At 48.6% G+C, this 19,560-nt stretch overlaps 1 protein-coding gene across 1 annotated transcript in view; it reads right to left on the bottom strand.

Annotated features, from left to right (window-relative positions):
* Positions 1–19,560, bottom strand: part of PLXDC1 (plexin domain containing 1) — a 54,709-nt gene that overhangs the window by 13,870 nt on the left and 21,279 nt on the right. The window contains exons 3-9 of the mRNA XM_090044556.1: positions 13,996–14,139; positions 13,117–13,186; positions 12,487–12,609; positions 11,265–11,383; positions 10,227–10,326; positions 7,469–7,564; positions 3,090–3,171 (exon numbers count right to left, since the gene is read on the bottom strand). Of these exons, the coding sequence (XP_089900682.1) occupies positions 3,090–3,171; positions 7,469–7,564; positions 10,227–10,326; positions 11,265–11,383; positions 12,487–12,609; positions 13,117–13,186; positions 13,996–14,139 (734 nt within the window). The remainder of the gene's footprint in view (positions 1–3,089; positions 3,172–7,468; positions 7,565–10,226; positions 10,327–11,264; positions 11,384–12,486; positions 12,610–13,116; positions 13,187–13,995; positions 14,140–19,560) is intronic.

Raw genomic sequence — 19,560 nt, 5'->3', positions numbered from 1 at the left:
GCTTGTGTGGTAAAAGGCAAAGTTGTAATCAATGCCATGTGAGAGGGCATTATAGAGGAAGAATAATCTCCGGTTAATGCACTAAACTTTGATTCAGGCTACCTGGATTCAGTCACTGGTTCTGCTACCAGCTTCACATAGGACTTCAGCAAGATGCAAGAATTTTCACTGGAGGCCAGCTCCTTTTGGAAGCCAATGAGATGGCAGCTGATTTACTTAGGTACTTGGAGCCTACCAGTATGTCTACCCTGAATCCCCAGAGCTCTTGGAGAAGAATACTCCCAAGCACGTCCCACTGATCTGTTTCCACTTGTACACACCAAAGCCCCAGAAATACAGCGATGAAGCTACTCCAGGAGTACCAGATACAGCTTATCCAAAATACACAGGAGACAAGTCACAAGAGTGGCCATGAGCAGCTTTACCCCACTGTGTTTCCAGGTGTGGTGTGTGCAAGCAGAAGTGAGTGGATGGGGTGTACTCAGGAGATTTTCCCTGGGGGCACTAGGGACACCCCAAACCCTCCTTGATGTGTTTTTCCCATGTGTACTTCTTTTTTCCTTCCCTTTTACTGTCTTTTCTATTTAGACTGTTTGCTCTTCAGGGCAGGATCTGTTTGTCTATGACCCTGGAAATAATGGATCTTTGTCTCAAGATGCTACTGTAATATAGATCATAACATATAGATCAGTGGTTCTCAAACTTTTTTTTCGCAGACAACTTGAAAATTGCTGAGGGACCTGGCAGACCACTTAAACATTTTTTTGTTCTACAAATCAAACCATACAACTCATATTTTAATATCAGTAGTCTTACAAGTACAGATATTCTTGATTGTTCCACAATTGTTTTGCGGATCACCTGAATGGAGCTTGTGGACCACAGTTTGAGAATCTCTGATAGGTCACAGTCTAAACTTCGATTAGCTGGTGTTTGGGAGATCACACTTGCCTGTGAAATTAATTAGAAATGCATTGAAATAGAATTCCCATGAGCTCGAGGGTTCCAGACCCCATTCACCTTGGTTTGGGGTTTGTTTTTGCTGTCAAACCTACATTCTTTTTGCACACTTTTCTCTTAATGAGAATAGCAGCAGATCTTATCATCTGAAGCTACCAACCAGGATACTGTCCTTTAGCAAGGAAGACCTGTGACTGTGGGACTTGGCCTACTGGGAAGCAATGAATCGAGGAGTGATGCTTGCTTGCACGCTTGCTTCAGTGAAGCTAGGAACAGTCATTGTTGCATTTGTCCTTGGACATGCTGTACATGCCTGTGTTTGTCCTGGAACAGAAACATCCTGTATTGGCATCTATACACATCACCACTCTAAGCAGGGCTTAGCAAGCAGCTGAATACACTGACACTTTGCTGCCACTGATTCAATGATGCAGTCCTGGGATAACTGTTCAGATGCACTTTGTGGTGTCCTGGGATAAACTGTTAGCACTTCTTACCCTGTGAATTTTCTTTTAATTTCCCCTGCAACGGACATAGACATTTGAATGACTGCCCTTTGCTTGAGGATAAAATGGTTTATCCTGGACAAATGTGACATCTGTTTGTAGCCTTAGTGTGTTAGGGCTTTTTGCTGACTGCTTTATAAAGACTGGTTTAGGCCTGGAGATATAGCTGCTTCATTCCCCTGCTGCATTCAGGGGAAAAAAGGACATGAACCTGGACAACTGATAGAAAACAGATGTAAAGAGGCAGAACCCAGCTTCCTTGGGAGCCATATCCCTTTTAGCATCTCTCTGCCAGGGAGACAGATACAACCCCATCCAATTTAGGGCACTGTTGGGAAAGGAAAGAGGCAATGGATTCTGATGGTATGATGTCCTTGAAGCAATGGACATCTTGCATATGGATGTCACCGTTCAGAATCCCTGGATCTGTGTTACTGGGTCCTCTCCCTTGCCACCAACTTAAAATAAATCATGTCACATTGAAACCTCATTAGGCTGGGCATGCTCCTTGTTTCTGTGTATGAGCTGAATGCAGGAGGAAGGATCTGGCTTTCTTCAAGGTGGGATGGTTGGATGGAGTCCAAAAGGCTGGAATCCTCAGATGATGGAGGGGCCATATTATCTTCTCGGGAAACTGGAGTTACTCACACCATGTGTATAGCAGGGTCGAGCCTAGTTCCACATCAATGGAACTAGGGGAATGGGTGCTAAGTGGGGGAGTCTTACCAGAGGCTCAAAAGACTTTGGCTGGTCCTGATTCCACTGTGGTACAGTCTCCCCTCACACTGGGAGCTGTTGCTGCATGGGGTCTTCACACACTGGGAACAGCTGCTCTTACTCCCGTTGCCATCACTGCTGCTGCATGGGCTTCCCACCCACTGGCGGCTGTTCCTAAAGGCACCTAACACTCACTGGCCCTACTAAATTCAGCTGAGTCACAACTGCTTAGCACATTGGGACTTTGTACTGAATTATGTTGTTCCCAACCACATTAGCAGGACAGTCATTTGCAATACTGCCACACATAACCCCCTACATCAAATGGGTCAGGATTTCTAGCACAAACACATCCTGAGATTAACAGATTTTTATGGCCAGAAAAGTACATTCTGATCATCTAGTCTGACCTCCTGTGTAATGCATTGAGACTCCTTCAGTGATTCCTTCATCAAACCATAATTTTTGGTTGAGCTAGAACATTCCCTTAAAGAGACATCCAACTTTGATTTAAAGACTTAAGGTGATGATAAGTCCTCCCTTGTTAGGTTGTTCCAATGGTTAATCACACTTGCTGTCAAAATTTTGCACCTTATTTTTGGTCTATCTTCAGCATGCAACTACTGTATCTCATTCTTCCTTTGCTAGATTTAAAAACCCTCTGCTATCAGAAATCTCTTCCCCAGATAGGCACACTGTGATCAAGTCACCTCTTCACTGTGTAAGACATGAACATTTTCCTAACGTAAGTCAGTACAAATTCTAGAAAGGTTTTTCTGTTACAGGTGAATGTAACAACACTATTACACATATCAGTGGAGATTAGACCTGAGGTTGCAACTTGCTCCTCCAGCTACAGAAGGGTGAGTGCAAGGAGGATCAAAGAGGAAACCCAATCTGAGCTACCTCTGCAGGACATGACACCAGCTGCAGTTGAAAGTCATCTCTGAGGTCACACACATTTCACAGCTCTGGTGCTGGAGACAGGCTGTAAGAGAAAGAAGATAAATGTACCAGTAATGCACTAGCATTTGGACAAAATTGGACATGAAGGAAAGTGCATTCAACATGGGGGAGCCTGGGTTAAAGGAGACCATTGTCTGATGAACCCCTCATCCATCTATGGGCAGTGAATTTGGAAGTCACGTTATCACCTTCCTAACAGGAATGGGCTGATAATATTTCAGTAGGGGAGTTTCCATCAAAATTAACTTGGAATAATCCTAAACCCAGGCCCTTGCTGCTTCCTGTTTTAACCCAGAGAATTTCTCATTAGGAAGAAGGGAAGTGGGGCAGACATTTAGTTGCTATAAAAAGGTTTGTACATAGGTCCTGAAAAAAATATCTACAATAGACTAGTCCTGTGCTGTGCTTGAAGTAAGCTCTTGTAGGGGGGAGTCATTTATTTGTGCTATCTGAGTGGGATCCATTCTCTACCAGAATGTGAGAAGGCATCCCAGTCATCGCTGCAATTTAGTGCAAATTTTTAATAAAGCTCCCCCAAGAATCACAGCCAGCATATCATGGCAGATTAGAGACTTAACACTGGTCTGGAAAGACAAAGGCCCTGGCACACTTTTGGCACTGTGCATATATCTGCTTCTGGGCCTCACACATTCCTACCAATGGTGTCAGACTGGAGTGATAGCTACCCTTGCTTTTCCCTATTCTCTTTGGAGCTTGATATAACTCAATGCTGACTGGAAGCCCCTACGGCTTCTCCAGCCTGGGGCTCCCGACACTCATAACCTTTCCAATGTCCATCACTACCAACTTTCAGTCTTGGCATTAGCACCCCTGGGCTCTTTGTGCTCACAGCCTATCCAATGCCCCTCCTTCCCAACCCACACTGCCTTCCCTGCTGTTCTAACCACAAGTGTTCCCACATTTATCAGATTCCCCTCAGTCTTCACCTCCATACCCATTCCCTCCTGCTTGTGGTCCAGCTCTGGTCTCCAGCTGTTGTCACTTCCATTGGAATGTATAGTTATTATGGAACAGTGGCCTCCCAGATATAGGCAAAGCCCTGAAATACCCATTCCACTTGTGACCTAAATAAGACTTGAGCTCAAACCCCCAGCAGGGATAATCTAGTATTTTCCCAACAGCTCTTCAGTTCCTGTAAAGATGTGTTCTCAACTGCTCCAGCTGCCAGGGGAAAAGTAAGTAAAAAAGAAAGAAAGAATTTCAGAAACCTTATTTATGATCTGCTTTGCAGTGACCCTGCATGTTATTAAGAGTGTCATAAAATAAACAGGGGAGACCATTTAATGCATAACCTTGGTATACTCAGGACAGATTTACTCTTTGGCTTGTATTTATATACTGCATCATAGCTTTCCCTTATGTGTATGTGTCCTTGGTATCCTGTACACCAAATGTATCTATTTAAAAGCTTCCTTTGTGAATATCATCAGAGTCCTCAGGGACTCTGAGGGTTATGGAATCAAGAAGCACTTTCCACACAGTTTTGAAAGGGTGTTGTGAACCAGCCTAGAATAAATCAGTAGGGCTGTGTGAAGCTTCAGGTAGTGATTCGATTTGGAGGAGATTCAGCCCAATTCAGTGGCCAGATCTTCGAACCCAAATCGAATCACAGGACCAATTTAAAGGTCCAAATTGATTCAAAGCTCTCCAAATCTTTGGCAGCTTGGGGCAGTGGGGGACAGCAGGGACCACCCCCTACCCAGCAGCACCTGCTGAGCTGGGGCTTTTCTTTCGTCAAGGTCTTGGAGCTGGGACAGGCTGGGCACCCATTGCTGGGCTGGGAGAGGGGTGGGGGATGGGCCTGGCCTGACTCATTCAGAGATTCGGCTACTGCTGAATCTCCGAATCAGATTCGGCTGAATTAAATCAGGACAGTGATCTGAATCACTGAAATGAATCACTGTCCCCCAAATCAGCCAAATCCAAATTGAATACTAGTTGCTTCGCCCAGGCCTATAAATCAGTGTTCAGAAGTGGCTAGCTTCATGGAAGAGTGTGTGCGCGCGCACATGTAAGTGTGTGTGCACGTGCTTGGTCTCAGCTCTTATGAACATCTGTCCCAGTCATACCAGTAACACAGGTGGGCACAACAGGGTTAAAACTGAGTCAGGGTTAAAACAGCAGATGGATTCCTGGAAATCAAGACTGAGGTGCATCAACCAAGCTGGTAAGGATGGGGTCACTGGGGTTTGGAATACTAGGAGGTGCTGCAGGTCGGGATGATGGGAATCACAGAATCATAGAAAATGAGGGTTGGAAGGAACCTCAGGCTCTCATCTAGTCCAACCCCCTGCTCAAACCAGGACCATCCCCAACTAGATCCCCAACTAGATAATTGTAGCCAAGGCTTTGTCAAGCCAGGCCTTAAAAATCTCCAAGGATGGAGCTTCCTCCACCTCTCTGGGTAACCTGTTCCAGTGTTTTACTACCCTCCTAGTGAGAAAATTCTTCCTAATATCTAAACTAAACTTCCCCTGCTGTAACTTGAGACCATTGCTCCTTGTTCTGTCATCTGCCACCACTGAGAACAGTTTAGCTCCATACTCCTTTCAACCTCCTTTCAGGTAGTTAAAGGCTGCTCTTAACTCCCCTCTCAGTCTTCTCTTCTCTAGACTAAATAAGGCCAGTTCCCTCCATCTTTCCTTATAAGTTATGCCCCCCAGCCCCACCCTGCCAACCCCATTTTTGTTGCCCTCTGCTGGACTTTTTCCAATTTGTCCACATCCTTTCTGTAGTGGGGGGCCCACTACAACTGGAAGAACAGCAGTGGCAGGGGATCTAGAATGAAGAGTGCTGTCAGAGTAGAGTGATACTGGCTTTGGATTAGGGTAAATCAGTATTACATATGAAACCATATGGGAAGCTAGCATTGTGCCTGCTCTTCTCACTCACTCCAGGACAACAAAACAAATCAGGATACTTCTCTTCATCCCAATTCCCCAGTTCTGCTACAAAACAGCCATGCTTCTTAGGTGTGGTGGTGGGCAATTGGGAATTGCTATGGGGAGGGATTGAATCTGGGCTGGTTCAGCAAATGGTGTCCATGTCTGACAGCAGTCATGGCAGGGATCCAATCAGGAACCTTTAGGCTAGGGACAGACATTCAAAAAGCCTGAGCCTGAATTGATTCAATCTTTGCAGGTTAGTCTAACCTGACCAGGCTGAACTGGTTTGAAACTGGACAGACATTTTCTCTGCACTGAGGAAATTCAGGCACATGCTGGAAGTGGCTCAAGCTAGAATCTGGCAGGTGCTAGAGCAGCCCTCCCTTCCCTTCTGCAGGGAGCTGAGCCGAGGGGAACATGGCCAAGCCCAGGCAGGAAGGACTCTCTCATTAGGGAGACCTGCCTGCAGGGTCACAGGCTTTTCCCCACTGGCTGCTCAAGGAGCGGGAGTGTTGCCAGCCCCCAGCCCCGCGTTAGCACTGAGACAAGGGGGATGTATAGTGCATGCATCTGTTGATGGTATGGACCTTTTCAGTCTCCCTCCCTGCTTTGCCATACTGACGGGCAAGTAAGGGGTGTGGGGGGGAAAGGGGGGCCAGTGATAAGTCTTTATCACCTGATTAGCAAAACAATAGCCTCTCTTCACATTACTTCAAACTTCTTAAATAGCTTACCAGCTGACCTATTGATTAGCTCCAAAAGCCCTAAGCAGTCACTATTCTGTCTGCCTATCCCAGTGAAATTGGAGAGAGACACATGCACAGTCACCTCTTAGCATTAGCTAGCATACCACATGCTGGCTATGGTCCATGCTGTGGCAGAGAGGAGGAAGGGATCTCTGCTTAAGCAGTGAGTGGTGAGGGGGTGGGGAGAATGGAGCACAGGGAAGCTAGCAGACCGTTCTGTGCCTGCAAGCCTGTGTCCAGCCAGGGAGCAAAGGGGAGGGGCCAGCTCTGCTGTGGAGCTGAGAGCCCCGCCCAGCCCAGAGAGCATGCCAGGATGCTGGGGGACTCTGATTTAACTTAAACCAGGAAGGGGTCTGCGACAGACATTGCATAAACAGGTTTGAGCCAAATCAGTCAAGTCTGATACTATATTCAACCAGGTTTATCTCAAACCAGTTTCAGCCATTTTCAAACTGGTTTATATGCACTGAACATCTGTTCTGTTAAAGGTTTAAACCACTTTCTGATCACTTAAACCGGTTTATGTGTAATGTCTGTCCCTAGCCTATATCTCAAAACACAGGCCTCTAACAGTAACCCTCTTGCTCCAAGGAGCACTGTTGTAGCTGCTGGGCAAAAGCACTAGAGGGAGACATGCTCTTAGACACTAAGCAGAGAGGCCACTCACTAGGCAGTGGGGAGAACTCCACAGCTGACATGCTGGTGATCTTGCCAGTGTCTAGTTCCACACGGTGGTATTCGTAGATTGTCCTGCGGCGAGACTCTGAAACAGTGACAGGCCCCATTAGACAAGGGCATGGGCCTGCTGCACACCCCCTGCCTGCTCTCTGCTCTACAACCTGTCAGGGTTTGACTGGGGTTGTGGGAAAGCTTAAAGAACCAGCACTCGGCTTCTTCTGGGCATTGGTCTGCCTGCCACTAACTGCAGGACTGGAGTCTTGGGAGAGGAGTGGTCCCTGAATCTGGTAGCTAGGGGTATGTTTGTATGGGGAGGAGCGGAAATGCTAGCATTGCTAACTGAGCATTGGGTTCAGCATTGCAAGATGTAACAATGCACAGATGCTTGTAAGGTGCTAAGAGAGGGGAGGGCTTGTGGGGGGAAACAGAAGGGATGTTGAGGGGGTAGGATCTTTTCCTCCTCTATGTTTTCCTTTGGAGGAGCTTGGGAGCAATCTCAGCCCCTTCCCCAATCACATGCTTTTTAAATGGACATGATCCAGTTCTGTGTCGTTCTAAACAAACATGAGCTGCGCAGTACATTGCTTGTCGGTGACTCATGGCTGGAGCCTCTCAGCCTCCCCAACTCATGGAGCTCACATTTGAGGGAGGCACCCAATCCAGTCTCCCAGCTATCTGGCCACCCCTGTTTTCCCACATCAGCCTCTTCCCTCCTCCTTATTCAGTCAGATGACCAAGGGGTGAGGAGGGGTCTATGATTCAGGACTCCTGAGTTCTTTCCCTGGCTCTGCCACTGATTCCCTGTGTGACATTGGTCAAGTCCTTTCACATCTATGGGCTTGTGTCTCTGGAGTTAATATGAACTCACCTCCAAGGAATGTGGGTGTATACATATGTAAGACTCATTATCGGTTCAGTGCTTGGGGCCTTGGGGGCCCTGGGATGAGCAGGACAAAGTGCTGCATTTCTTCCCTGCTCCCCCTTTCTCTGGTTCTGTTGCAGGTTCTCCAGGTCTCCCATTTTTCCCTCTACATCCCTGGCCCTGAGGTCTCTGATAGGTGTGGGCATGGCTGACATACAGGTGGGGCAAGCAGTGCAAACCTGGCCAACGGCAGGCAGGGCTAGGAAGCATGATTCAGGCCAGCTGAAGTTTTATACAAACTGTTGTAAACGGGAATAAATGAGGGCCAGATGGCAGGTCCGTAAATAACAAGCAGCTGTGACCGCATCGGGTGCTGCACAGTCACACTGGGGATGAAAGGGAGTGTGGTTGGGATCTTCATTATGGCAAGGAAGGAGACAGGATGCAACAGCCTCTTTCACAAGCACTCCATGTCCATGGAGCTCACACACCACATGTGACAAGCAGATGAGACATATGACATGACATGCTTGCAACATAGGCATGTGGCATTGGCATCACATACTGCCAGCTCATGTTCACCTGATGGCACCCAAAGTCAACATATGCCCAGTATGTGGGATGCAGCATACCGATATGTGTGACGTGCCTGCAGCACACAGCTGACACGTAATGTGGTGCACAGCATGCATGAGGCACAAGAGAAATGGGGCAGAGAGTACACATGCACCCATCACACAGATGCAGCCCAGCTGAAATTCACATGACCACACAGAGGTAGTACCTGCAGGCAGCTAATGCCCCACCTGTGATGCCTGATATGCATACAGCACATATGCAGAGCATACATGTAACATCATTATACGTAACTCATCAATACAGCTCACAGCAACAAACACAGGCAGCAAACACCGACAACCTTCCAGCTATACAGGCAGGCAGTGTAAACGTTCTGATACACATGCAAGATGGATGCATAGTCTTAGCTTTAGCTTTTCAAAGCAGCTTTAGGAGGGAGCTTACTATAGATGTTGGAGATTGCAGCCTGATCTCCAAACCCACCCTTGCTCTGCTCTCTGCTGGATCCACAGAATGTTCCTAACATTAATTACAGCAGGAAAGTCCAAGGAGCCAAAGGGACTTAGGCATCTGACATCCCAGTTTAGAGTTCCTGCAGTCTCTTCCATCCACATCCTATCCTGTTTTCTTCAGTGCTCTCTGCACCCCACCCCACTCCTTATCCTTCCCTGTCCTTATCAGCTGGACATCAGGGAAGCAAGGCCTTGGCTGCCACAAATGACTTTGAAATACACTAGGCAGGAAATGCAAAACATTTTGTCTGCTGAGTGTCTCCAAAGCAGACATTGTGTCCTAGGCCAGGATTATCCTGGCCCATGGGGTATTCAGAGAACAAGGCTTCCACTGCCAATTCAACTTCTGAAAGGGGCATTCCAGCATAGCCAGAGGAAAGAGACCAAGGCAAATAGACAGAGAGACAGAGCTACCTATTGATGGTACTTATCTGACTTATCTGTCCCATGTCACCAGGACATAAGGTGATATACTGTGTGTCAGAAACACTGCCCCACCCCATGAGGTCAGTGCCATTGTCCCCATTTCACATACAGGGAACTGAGCCACAAAAAGAGCAAATGATTTATCAAGGTCACACAAAAAGCAGTGCAAAGCTGTCCTGTTTTCCTGGCTTAAGAAAGAGGGAAGTCCTCTCTTTCCAGCAGTGCTGTCACTGTAGCCGCATTTCTAGTGAGCATAGAGCCCATGGGAACCCTGATGGGTGAGGCATCCCATTCTCCTTGCTACCAAATTGTTCATCGTCCTTCCTCCCCTAGAGTCAGCCAAAGCAGCCCACATGGTGGGGACTCACCAGGTACATCAGGGGAGGGATTCAGGATCATGAAGGCATCAGAGAGCCCAGCTTTGACAGGGTGCTGTGTGGCGCTGATTGCCAGGACAGACACAGGGATCTGGAATGGGGAGAGACGACAGCCCATGAAACCTCATGGTCTGTGTGTCCAAGGGCCATGTACAGTGGGCACCAGCAGAGTCAAACAGCTTGGAATGACCAAGCTGATATTCTCTGGGGGCCTCTCCCCTCCTGTTTTTCCCACAGCACAGGAGTAGATTAAGGACCACTGTCTTGTACCAGCCTGGGTCCTGTGTATCCTGCTGTTCTCCATCCCTGCCTGGAGATGATCCAAGCCCATCAGCCACAATGGGAAGAGCAAGCGTAGCTGGCTGTAGAGATGCTACAGGGCGTCTGTGTGGAGCATGTATGCTGTCCAACACCATCTTGGCCAACACCAGGGACTAAGCCAGGCCCTAGTAGAGATAAGGATAGGGTCTCTACAGCTTGAATTAAGATCTAAGGCTCCCCAGCTGGGCTGTACCCAACCTATATCCACTGGGGGTCAGACCTAGGTGGGACATGTCCCAAATCCTCACCAATGGGTGATTTGTACAGACCCACTCTTTCTTTCTTGGAGAGCTTGCCATGCTGACGAGGGAGGAAGAGCCTTCTGCATGCTTTGCCAACGTGTCTTGCCCCACAGAGATGGAGAGTCATCAGGAAAGATAGCAGGGGCTCCACGGTCACTCATCTGGCATTCTGACTGAAGCTATTCTGGGAGATTTTTTTCTCCCAACATGATATAATCTCATTAATTGAATTTATTTTCTTAAAATATCCTATCACAATCTCCCAGATTGCTTTCAGTAGTCACCGGGAGATTGATGGTGACTCTGGTAGACTCCCAGCCAATCTGGAAGAGTTGGCAACCCTGTCTGGGATACATAATGGGTTTCTGTCCTGTTTATCAGTCCCTGTTTCTTGTCCTGTCCTATCTGCTTAGGAGTGCTGCATCACCCCACAAAGATCACACCCCCAGGAGAGAGGTTCACTCACCTCCTTGTAACTGAAGACAATTCTCCCATCACTGTGCAGAGCAGCCTGGAAGGTGAAACTGCCAATGTCTTCCTTTCCCTGAAGATATACCTTATCCCACTGAACGACAAACACCGTCCCTGCAGAAGAAAGGAGACACCACCAAGGCTAGCGGTGGGGTCATGTCAGGTGGGGTCACATCAGTTTCACTTCCCAGGCACCACCTGTAATGGCCATTCCCTGCAGGCCCAATGCACTAGCCATGACAACCATTTCACAACTGCATACACTTTACCCATGTAGCAACAACCACCACACGCACACCTCCTAGTCACCAGCTGCAAAATGCCACACCCCACTGTCACACTGCTCACACACTGGATCTGATTGCCTCAGAACCATCCACCCACTGGCTCCAGCAACAGACCCCAGACATTGGCTGCTTTCCCCCACATGGATAGACTTGCAATGCTCTATGTGCTTGAAGGTCCAAGCGCAATTCATTTAGCGGTGACCAAGACTAGCTGGAAGTCCCTTGATTATTTTGAGATGGGGCAGATCCTGGTTTCAATTTTCCCTGTTTACTTTCACTTCCCCCCTCAACAGCTCCCACAGCTGAAGTGACTCCTTCCTCTTGCCTACCCACACAAGGTAGGGAAGGTTCTTTGGGTAGATATGATATATTTTATTAGACCAACTGAGTAGTTGGAAAAATGGTTTTTTTCCCAAACTTTTGGGTACAAGCACTCTTCTTGCAAAGAACATTTTTCCAAGTACTCAGTTGGTCTAATAAAAGATATCACATCTACCCAAAGAACCTTGCCTACCTACCTATGTCCTTAGACCAACATGGCTATAACCAAAAACCTGTCACACAAGGCACGCCAGATCCTCCTTCTCCCCAGCCCACATTCAGCAGCAGACCCAAGGAGGGTCTCTGAATAAACATCTCCAATTTTGGTGCTCATCAAAGCTTTCCCAGGTTTACCCAGCAGCATCAGAAATGCCAGCTCAGTTATTAAACCTCCAGTCATGAACCTGCAGGGACACACATCACACATGCACAGGGACATATATATCACATGTTCACATAGACACATGTCCCACACAGAGATCCATGTGTAAGGGACAGCACATTGTACACAAACACAAATATATGTCTCAGGAGTGTACCCAGGGCCTGTGTTCGCACATAGCAGCAAGGCAGCTTGTTGGGCTATGGCAGGGCTAGGGGTCAGCTCACCATTGTCAAAGTACATGACGGTGGAGTTGCGGGAGTAGCTGGGGTTAAAGTTGGCCATCAGGGGCGCAATGTACTGTGTGGCTGTGAGCATCCGATGGATAACATCCCCCATGAAGATGAAACCTGAGATGGGAGCAAGGGAAAGTAATTTATGCCCCCCTCCTCTCACTCTCACCCCACTGCCCACAAGACACCATCCTCTTGCAGATCCCCCTCATGCCTGTGTCTTCAACCGGTTGCGCACTCCCATCCCAACTAGAACTGGGCCTGAGCTGAACGCCTGGAGTGTCAGGCAGTTTGGACCCTGGGTTCTGGCTTTGGCTCCTGCATCGTGCTACCATTCAGCACTGATTACAGCTGGTGGGCTAGTCCTCACAGTGCTCTCTCGGGCAGATGCTTGCCCCTTTAGAGTTGCGGAAATGGAGGCACTGGATGGACTGGATTCCTGGACCAGATGGAATAGATTCCCTGTTATCACCTCCTGGAAGAGCTAGATTAAGATGTAGAAGGGGAAGATAGACACCCGGCCTGCTAGGCTACACTGCCCCTCCAGTCACCACTGCCAGCTTCCCCAGGGACAGTGGGCAACCCCCATCCAAATTCCTCTTGCAAGGCTCAGGTCTCACTCACCTCCTGTTGCTATGGTGATCTGCCGCAGGTGGTGGCCGTAGAAGGGGAAGTCAAAGGACAGGATGACTCTCTGCAGGAGACAGGTGGGGACAGGAGAGAGGCCATGTTAGGAAGCATCGCATTGACTATGCTTCTGTTTGAGGCTCTGACCAGGTTGATAGGTAGGAGGCGGGCGGGATAGGGAAAAGCAGTGCTGCCCAGATGGATAAAAGCAGAGGGGGAACACAGGGGTACTTGAAGGCAGTGCCTTCTCCTTCGGCAGCAACCTGCTGGCAATATCTGTGACCACCTGCAATGTCTTGACCTCTTGGAGTAGCTCCAGGCTCAGCCCTTCCCTAGAGTCCAGCTGGAATAGGCTTCCTGGGGTGCAGTGCCCAAACACATATACCTCTTGCTCAGACTCTAGAGGCATGAGTTCAAGCCCAGCTCTGAATAAGTGTTGGAGCCTTAGCTGTATGTGGGTGTATTGCTGTTTGGGCTGGGGAGTCCAAGGTAGCTGGCTGGGATGCCAGCTACATCATTTCCCAGGGTGTCTTAACCCCTCTTGCCTGTTGGACATGTCTTAGGCTTAGGAATGGGCCTGCGCTGTGCTGGTCTCTCTACTGATGCCTCATGCCCATGAGAAGTGAACCTGAATGTGGAGCATGTGTCTGTGGAAAGCAAAGCTCATTTCTAGCTTGAGTCTCTTCCTCTGTGGTGGCCTTGGAATCACAGGGAGAGAGCATCCCTACTCTGGCCAAGGCGCTAGTGCCCTGGGTTTGGAAATCCTTTCAAGGAAAGAAGTTACTGGGGAAATATGCACAGGTCACTGCCATGGCACAACAGCTGATGCCCCAGGAAGGGATGGCATAGCTTTGTGAAGGGGTGGGGAATGCTCACCGAGGCCTGCCTGTGTGTGTTGGAGAGGATGCCATGGATTTTCACTTGGCTTCGGTTGGCTTCTGCCATGTTCACCCAGAATTCCTTGATACATGCCTCGCCTGGCCCATGAATTCGTGACACATAGTAGCTGTGATTATCTTCCTGCAGCCACAGAAGAAGGAAAAGAGGGAACAATTAGCTTTGGGATCTGTAGCTATGATAGAAATTGGTCCTTAATGTGCAAAATCCACGCCCATATCTCAAAACCAACAGGAGATCCCAAGGCAACCCTGTGGTAAAAAGGGCCAACATGACCCCTGGTGGTATATGCAGGGAAATCAGAAGTAAGGAGGTGACTATATACAGGATTGATCAGACTGATAGGGCAGAGTCACAGGATTCTAAACCAGGATGCTGAAAAAATGGAGAGGATGCCAAAAAGAGTCATGAAAATGATCCAAGGAGCAGAGTAAATAAATGCCTTGCAGTTGCAGTCGTAAACATATGCCACCTGCTTAGCTTGTAAGAAAGAAGATGGAGAAGTGACTTTGTGAGAGCAGATAAGCACTTGCCTGGAGAGAAAACAACAGTGTGCTATAGGGCTCTTGAATGGTTCAGGGCAAGAACTAGTGTCTGAAAGCTGAAGTCAGACAAATGTCCACCCCACCCAGCTTTCTCAGTGAGGGAGATTCACAACTGGGACAAACACTGAGGAAAATGGAGGATTCTTCAGCCCTCAATGTCTTTGGAGCAAGACTGAGTGCCTTTCTGGAGGATGATTTAGCCAAATGCAAGTTACAGCCCTCAAAGCAGGGCTGACTGGCTGAAACTTTGGGATGTGAGATATGGGAGGCAGGTGAGATGATCCCCTCTGGCCTATAAAACTATGAACACTACTCTCTTCAGTGCTTAGGGGGTTTGACTGTCCCTTGCAATCCCATATCCCACCCTTCACAGACAAGTACTAGCATCCTTTCTGTGAGGATGGGAGAGAAGAACTAGTGTCAAGGTGGGTTTACAACCTGGGTGTTGGCTCACAGCCCCATGCACAGGCCACAAATCAATAAGGATGTCAGGAGGGCAACCATGAGGAGGATAATGAAGCATCATTATGAAGTGGGAATTAGAGGGTTCCTTTTGCTCACAGGTTTCAGGAAATGAACTAAGCCTTGAAGTGCCTGGGGGAAGGTGATAGACCCACTGCCATTATTACAAATGGGAAAACAAGAGTCCCAAAGAGGTACAGTGACTTGCTTCTGCTCACAGTCTTGTGGGGACTAGACCTGGACATCCTGACTCCTGATCCCCTGCTTTAACCAATAGCTCATGCTCCCTTTGAGAGCCGAAGACACAATCTAGGAATCCTAATACCTCCCCATCCCTTTTGTTGCACTGTCTACCTGAGGCCTAGGAACAGAAAGCCTAACTTCCTGCTCTAATCACTAGGCTTAGCATCTTCTCCAGACACTCCTTCTTCAGCCCCAGGCAGCTGAAAACCCTGACAGACAGGAGCGTGGGCCACGTAGCTCTTCTGCCAAGAAATCCGAGGAGAGTCATCTAAAACTGCTGATCGCAAATGTTCCAGATGATGCATCTCCCTACCAGCCTTTTTGCTTGTGTTTCTGTGGCAAGTATTGGGGGGGTTGCTGCAGTGCAAGCAGTTTGTTGACAGCTGGGCTGCAGCATGGTATAAAGTGATTGTATATAAATGGTGGCTTTTCCTGGAGTGGACGTCATCAGTTGTTTCCTGGTGCACAGTGTGGGGTTGGGAGCCAGGACTCCTGGATTCTGTCCTCACCTCCCTGGCAGAGGTGATCTAGTGGGTAAAGCAGGGGAATGGGGTTCAGGACTCCTGGGCTCTGTGGCCAGCTCTTCCATAGCAATGCTATGCAGCCCTTTAGGGGGGCTGATGAAGAGAAGCTAGAGTCTTTTCCATGGAACAGCTAGAATAATCTGTCCCTGCATGTGGTATAATTAATCAGCGACTCAGCACACAAACCTGCCTGACCCGTAGCACAGGAAAGGAACAATATCCCTGGCCCTGCTGAGGGAGATGGTGCCGTTTCAGATGCCAGCTTCCTAATTGTTTTTCTCTGTATAAGTTTCCAGGGCCCAGCTGGAAGCTGCCTTATGTCAGGGCGGCTAGTTTGCACTTTTGGAAGCTGGAGATATCTTAATTTTGACTGGGAAGATGCTGCTCTCCTGTTTCTGAGGAGGTGTCCTGGCTCTGGGAGCTGCCTCACACAGGGACAGACATTTAAAAAGCCTGAGCTTGAATTGATTCAATCTTTACAGGTTAGTCTAACCTGGCCAGGCTAAATCAGTTATGTAACCAGACAGACATCCCAGAAATGCAAGCACATGCCTGCAGTGGCTCAGGCTAGAAGCTGGGGCGCTAGAGCAGCCCTCCCTCCCCATCCTTCCTACTGAGTGGAGGGGTGTGTGGCCAGGCCCTGGCAAGACACTGTGATTAGGGAAGGGTCCCCCCTCCCCCCATTGATAATAGAGCATTTATCAACTCTGTTATTAGCATTTAACACCCCATCAGAAAACAAAGCCTCATCCATTACAAGCTCTTCCTAAACAGCATTTTTCCAAAGGAAGGAATGCAGGGACATTACCATCTGAGCTGCTTCAAAAAACCCTAAACGGACATTGTCTGATCTGCCTTACACAGCATTAGCTAGCATACCACACGCTGGCTACAGTCCATGCTGTTGAAGAGAGGAAAAAAGGATCTCTGCTTAAGCAGCAAGTGGTGAGAGGGGGGAGGGGACATGGGGAAGCCAGCAGAACCTGCTGGGCCTGCAAGTCTCTAGGGAGGTCTGGCCAGGGAGCAAAGGGAAGGGCCAGCCCAGCTCTCTGGAGCAGAGAGCCCCACCCAGCCCAGAGAGGATGACAGGATGCTGGAGGACTCTGATTTAACTTAAACCAGGAAGGGGTTTGGGACAGACATTACATAAACTGGTTCGACCCAAATCAGTTAAGTCTGATACTACATTCAACCAGGTTTATTTCAAAGCACTTTCAGCCATTTTCAAACTGGTTTATGTGCACTGAACAAATGTTCTGTTACAGGTTTAAACCAGTTCCTGATCACTTAAATTGCTTTAGGTGTAATGTCTGTCCCTAGTCTTAGTGGCTGGCACCGCACTAACAGTTCTCCCTTCCCTCTGATGTCTTTCTAACCTGCTTTTCCCTTCTCTCTCCACCTGCCTGCCTCCCAGTCCCTTCCCTCGCCTAATGATTTGTATGCCAAAGGCAGTAGCTAATATTGGATTGAGCAGACAGACCCACTCCACTCAGGGCCCTTCAAGCCTGGCCGACTGGCACCAAGCTGGGTGTTCACATCAGCACCACCACATAATACTAGTGTCTGTGTTTTGCTCTCCCATTATCCCGTTGCTGTGCCCAGGGGACACCTGGGTCCCTGAGCAGCGTCCCGTGGATGGTGGCTGCAGTGGAACACTGCTGTCCTGGTCACTGGGCCAGGAAAGAACATGTACCAAGGCCCAGATAGGCCAGACTATGCATCCTAAGTTTCCCCCCACCAGCTCTGGGAACTGGGACCCTGGGTAGTATGCTGTCTAGTATCCTTGCATTTGACTTGGGCTTCAGTTCAGGTGCAATAAAAGGGGACCTGAACGCTGTAGTGCCCTCTGCTGCCCACCAGTTACCATGCACAGCTTTGCTCTCCACTTCTAACAGCCCAGTCCTGGGCTCTCTGCACCTCCTGTCTCTGGCCAATGTGCTGTGGTCATCTCTGTGAGGCCATAGCTGGGCAGCTTGCTGCAGTCCTCACTGCTGGTCCTCCTGTCCCTGCCCTTGCACTTCCATCCTGGCCTCCTGCAGCTTTGGTATTGCCATAGCACCTACATATCAGGCATCTCTGTGTGCTCAGCTCTAAACTGTAGCAGTCCCTCCAGTTCCAATCTGCCTCTTCCTTTCTCTACAGGTGCACCCCAAACCTAACACCTTTTGCTATCCCAGCTCGAGCCCCAACATGAGCTCCTCTCAATACAGCTTACCCTCCTTTTCCAGCCCTGACCCCCTCCTTTCTCAGTCAATACCCTCCTCTCTCAGTATCTTGTCACCAGGCACAGCTGAGGGCTGTAGAAATTACATGCCGCAGAGAGAGGCTGAAAAGAGACTCTGTTGTTCAAAATATTTAACGACATCCCTTTAAATGGCAGGAGGAAAAAAAATGGTCTTGTAGCTTTCCCAAAGTGCCTACCCTAGGTCTGGTAGCTGCAGAGAGGAATAGAGGAGAAACTCTATTAAAAACCATTTAATGTGCAGCTTTTCCCTGCTTCAGCAAAATCCAGTGAAATCTGTCGCACTTCCTTTAAAAAAAACACTCTAATCATTATGTGCAAAGCTCTTCTAGCTCTTTCCTTGCAAAACAGACCAGGCATCACTCATCCCCTGGGCCTTCCACCTGGGACCTGTACGGATGATGGAAGCCTCCTAGGACCCTCTAAAACCCTGTCATCTGCCTTGTTTTGCAGGTGGGGATATTGAGGCAGTCAGGAGCAAGGCAGGTATCTTACAGATCAGTAACAAGAGCCCTAACTTGTGTTCTAGCCTCTCTGGGAGGAAACAGCAGTGAAGTGACTTTCGCAGCTCATGTAGATTAGTGGCAGAGCTGAGACTAAAATCCTATTCTCCTGACTCCCAGCCAGTGCTGTAGCCAATAGATCACACTACTGATTATCTTGCCACATCAGCTGGAAGCTGGGCTATCTCATAGCCGGGCATGGAACAAGAGAGACATATTGCAGCTCCTGTCTCACCCCTACCTCACCTGGAAATGCAATGTGCAGCCAATCTTGGGACTCCCTGCTGTGGGATATGGGGGGAGGTCAACAGCTGAGCTGAAGGACAGAACATGAATACAAATAAATGCATTGGTGAAATGGTAGCAAGTATAAAACCAACAAGGGCTGCAAGCCCTTTATAATGGTGCCAGAGATGGCCCTTGGGTGCGAAGAGGGAGGAACTCTGTGTGGGACCTAGCAAAATATTTCAGTGTAACTGTTGCTCTGATATCAGAGCAAAAACCAGAAGCCTTGTACTGCTGAGAGATGAGAGCTACAGATTCCTTTGAAGCCTCCAGCAGCCAGGGGCAGAGACAGGAAAACAGATTAGATGGACCATTACCTTGTGCTGGGGTAATCCCTGGATTACCAACATTTCAGCTAAACTCCCACCTCTCCCCTCTTCTTCTTGTACACTCAGTGCCAAGTTATCCACAGGGGTCAAATCCTTAGCTGTTGAAAATCAGGATAGCCCCCAGAAGCTCATTACCCATTGATAATGGCTGATGATGTGGTCCACAAAAACACAGGAACATGCAGGAGGGAAAGGGGAAGACACAGGTCTTAGTGCTGCCAGCATTTACCCTGTGCCTGCAGCAAGAAGTCAACTGCTCAGATTATCCAGGGCAACTGGGAGCAAAATCTCCCTCCTTGCAGCAAAGGTCACAGCAATCTTCAAACTGCAGCAGTGAGACGGGCTAATGGGGAACGTCCCTACTGAGCCAACAGCCCAAGGCTCCACACTCCGGGATTACTTATTTATCAG

This window comes from Crocodylus siamensis, chromosome 4 (genome assembly GCF_052110815.1).
Source record: "Crocodylus siamensis isolate JL-2025a chromosome 4, ASM5211081v1, whole genome shotgun sequence".
NCBI classification, from domain to species: domain Eukaryota; kingdom Metazoa; phylum Chordata; order Crocodylia; family Crocodylidae; genus Crocodylus; species Crocodylus siamensis.
Note: the sequence above shows the minus strand (reverse complement) of the source record. Positions and strands in the feature narration are given on the sequence as shown.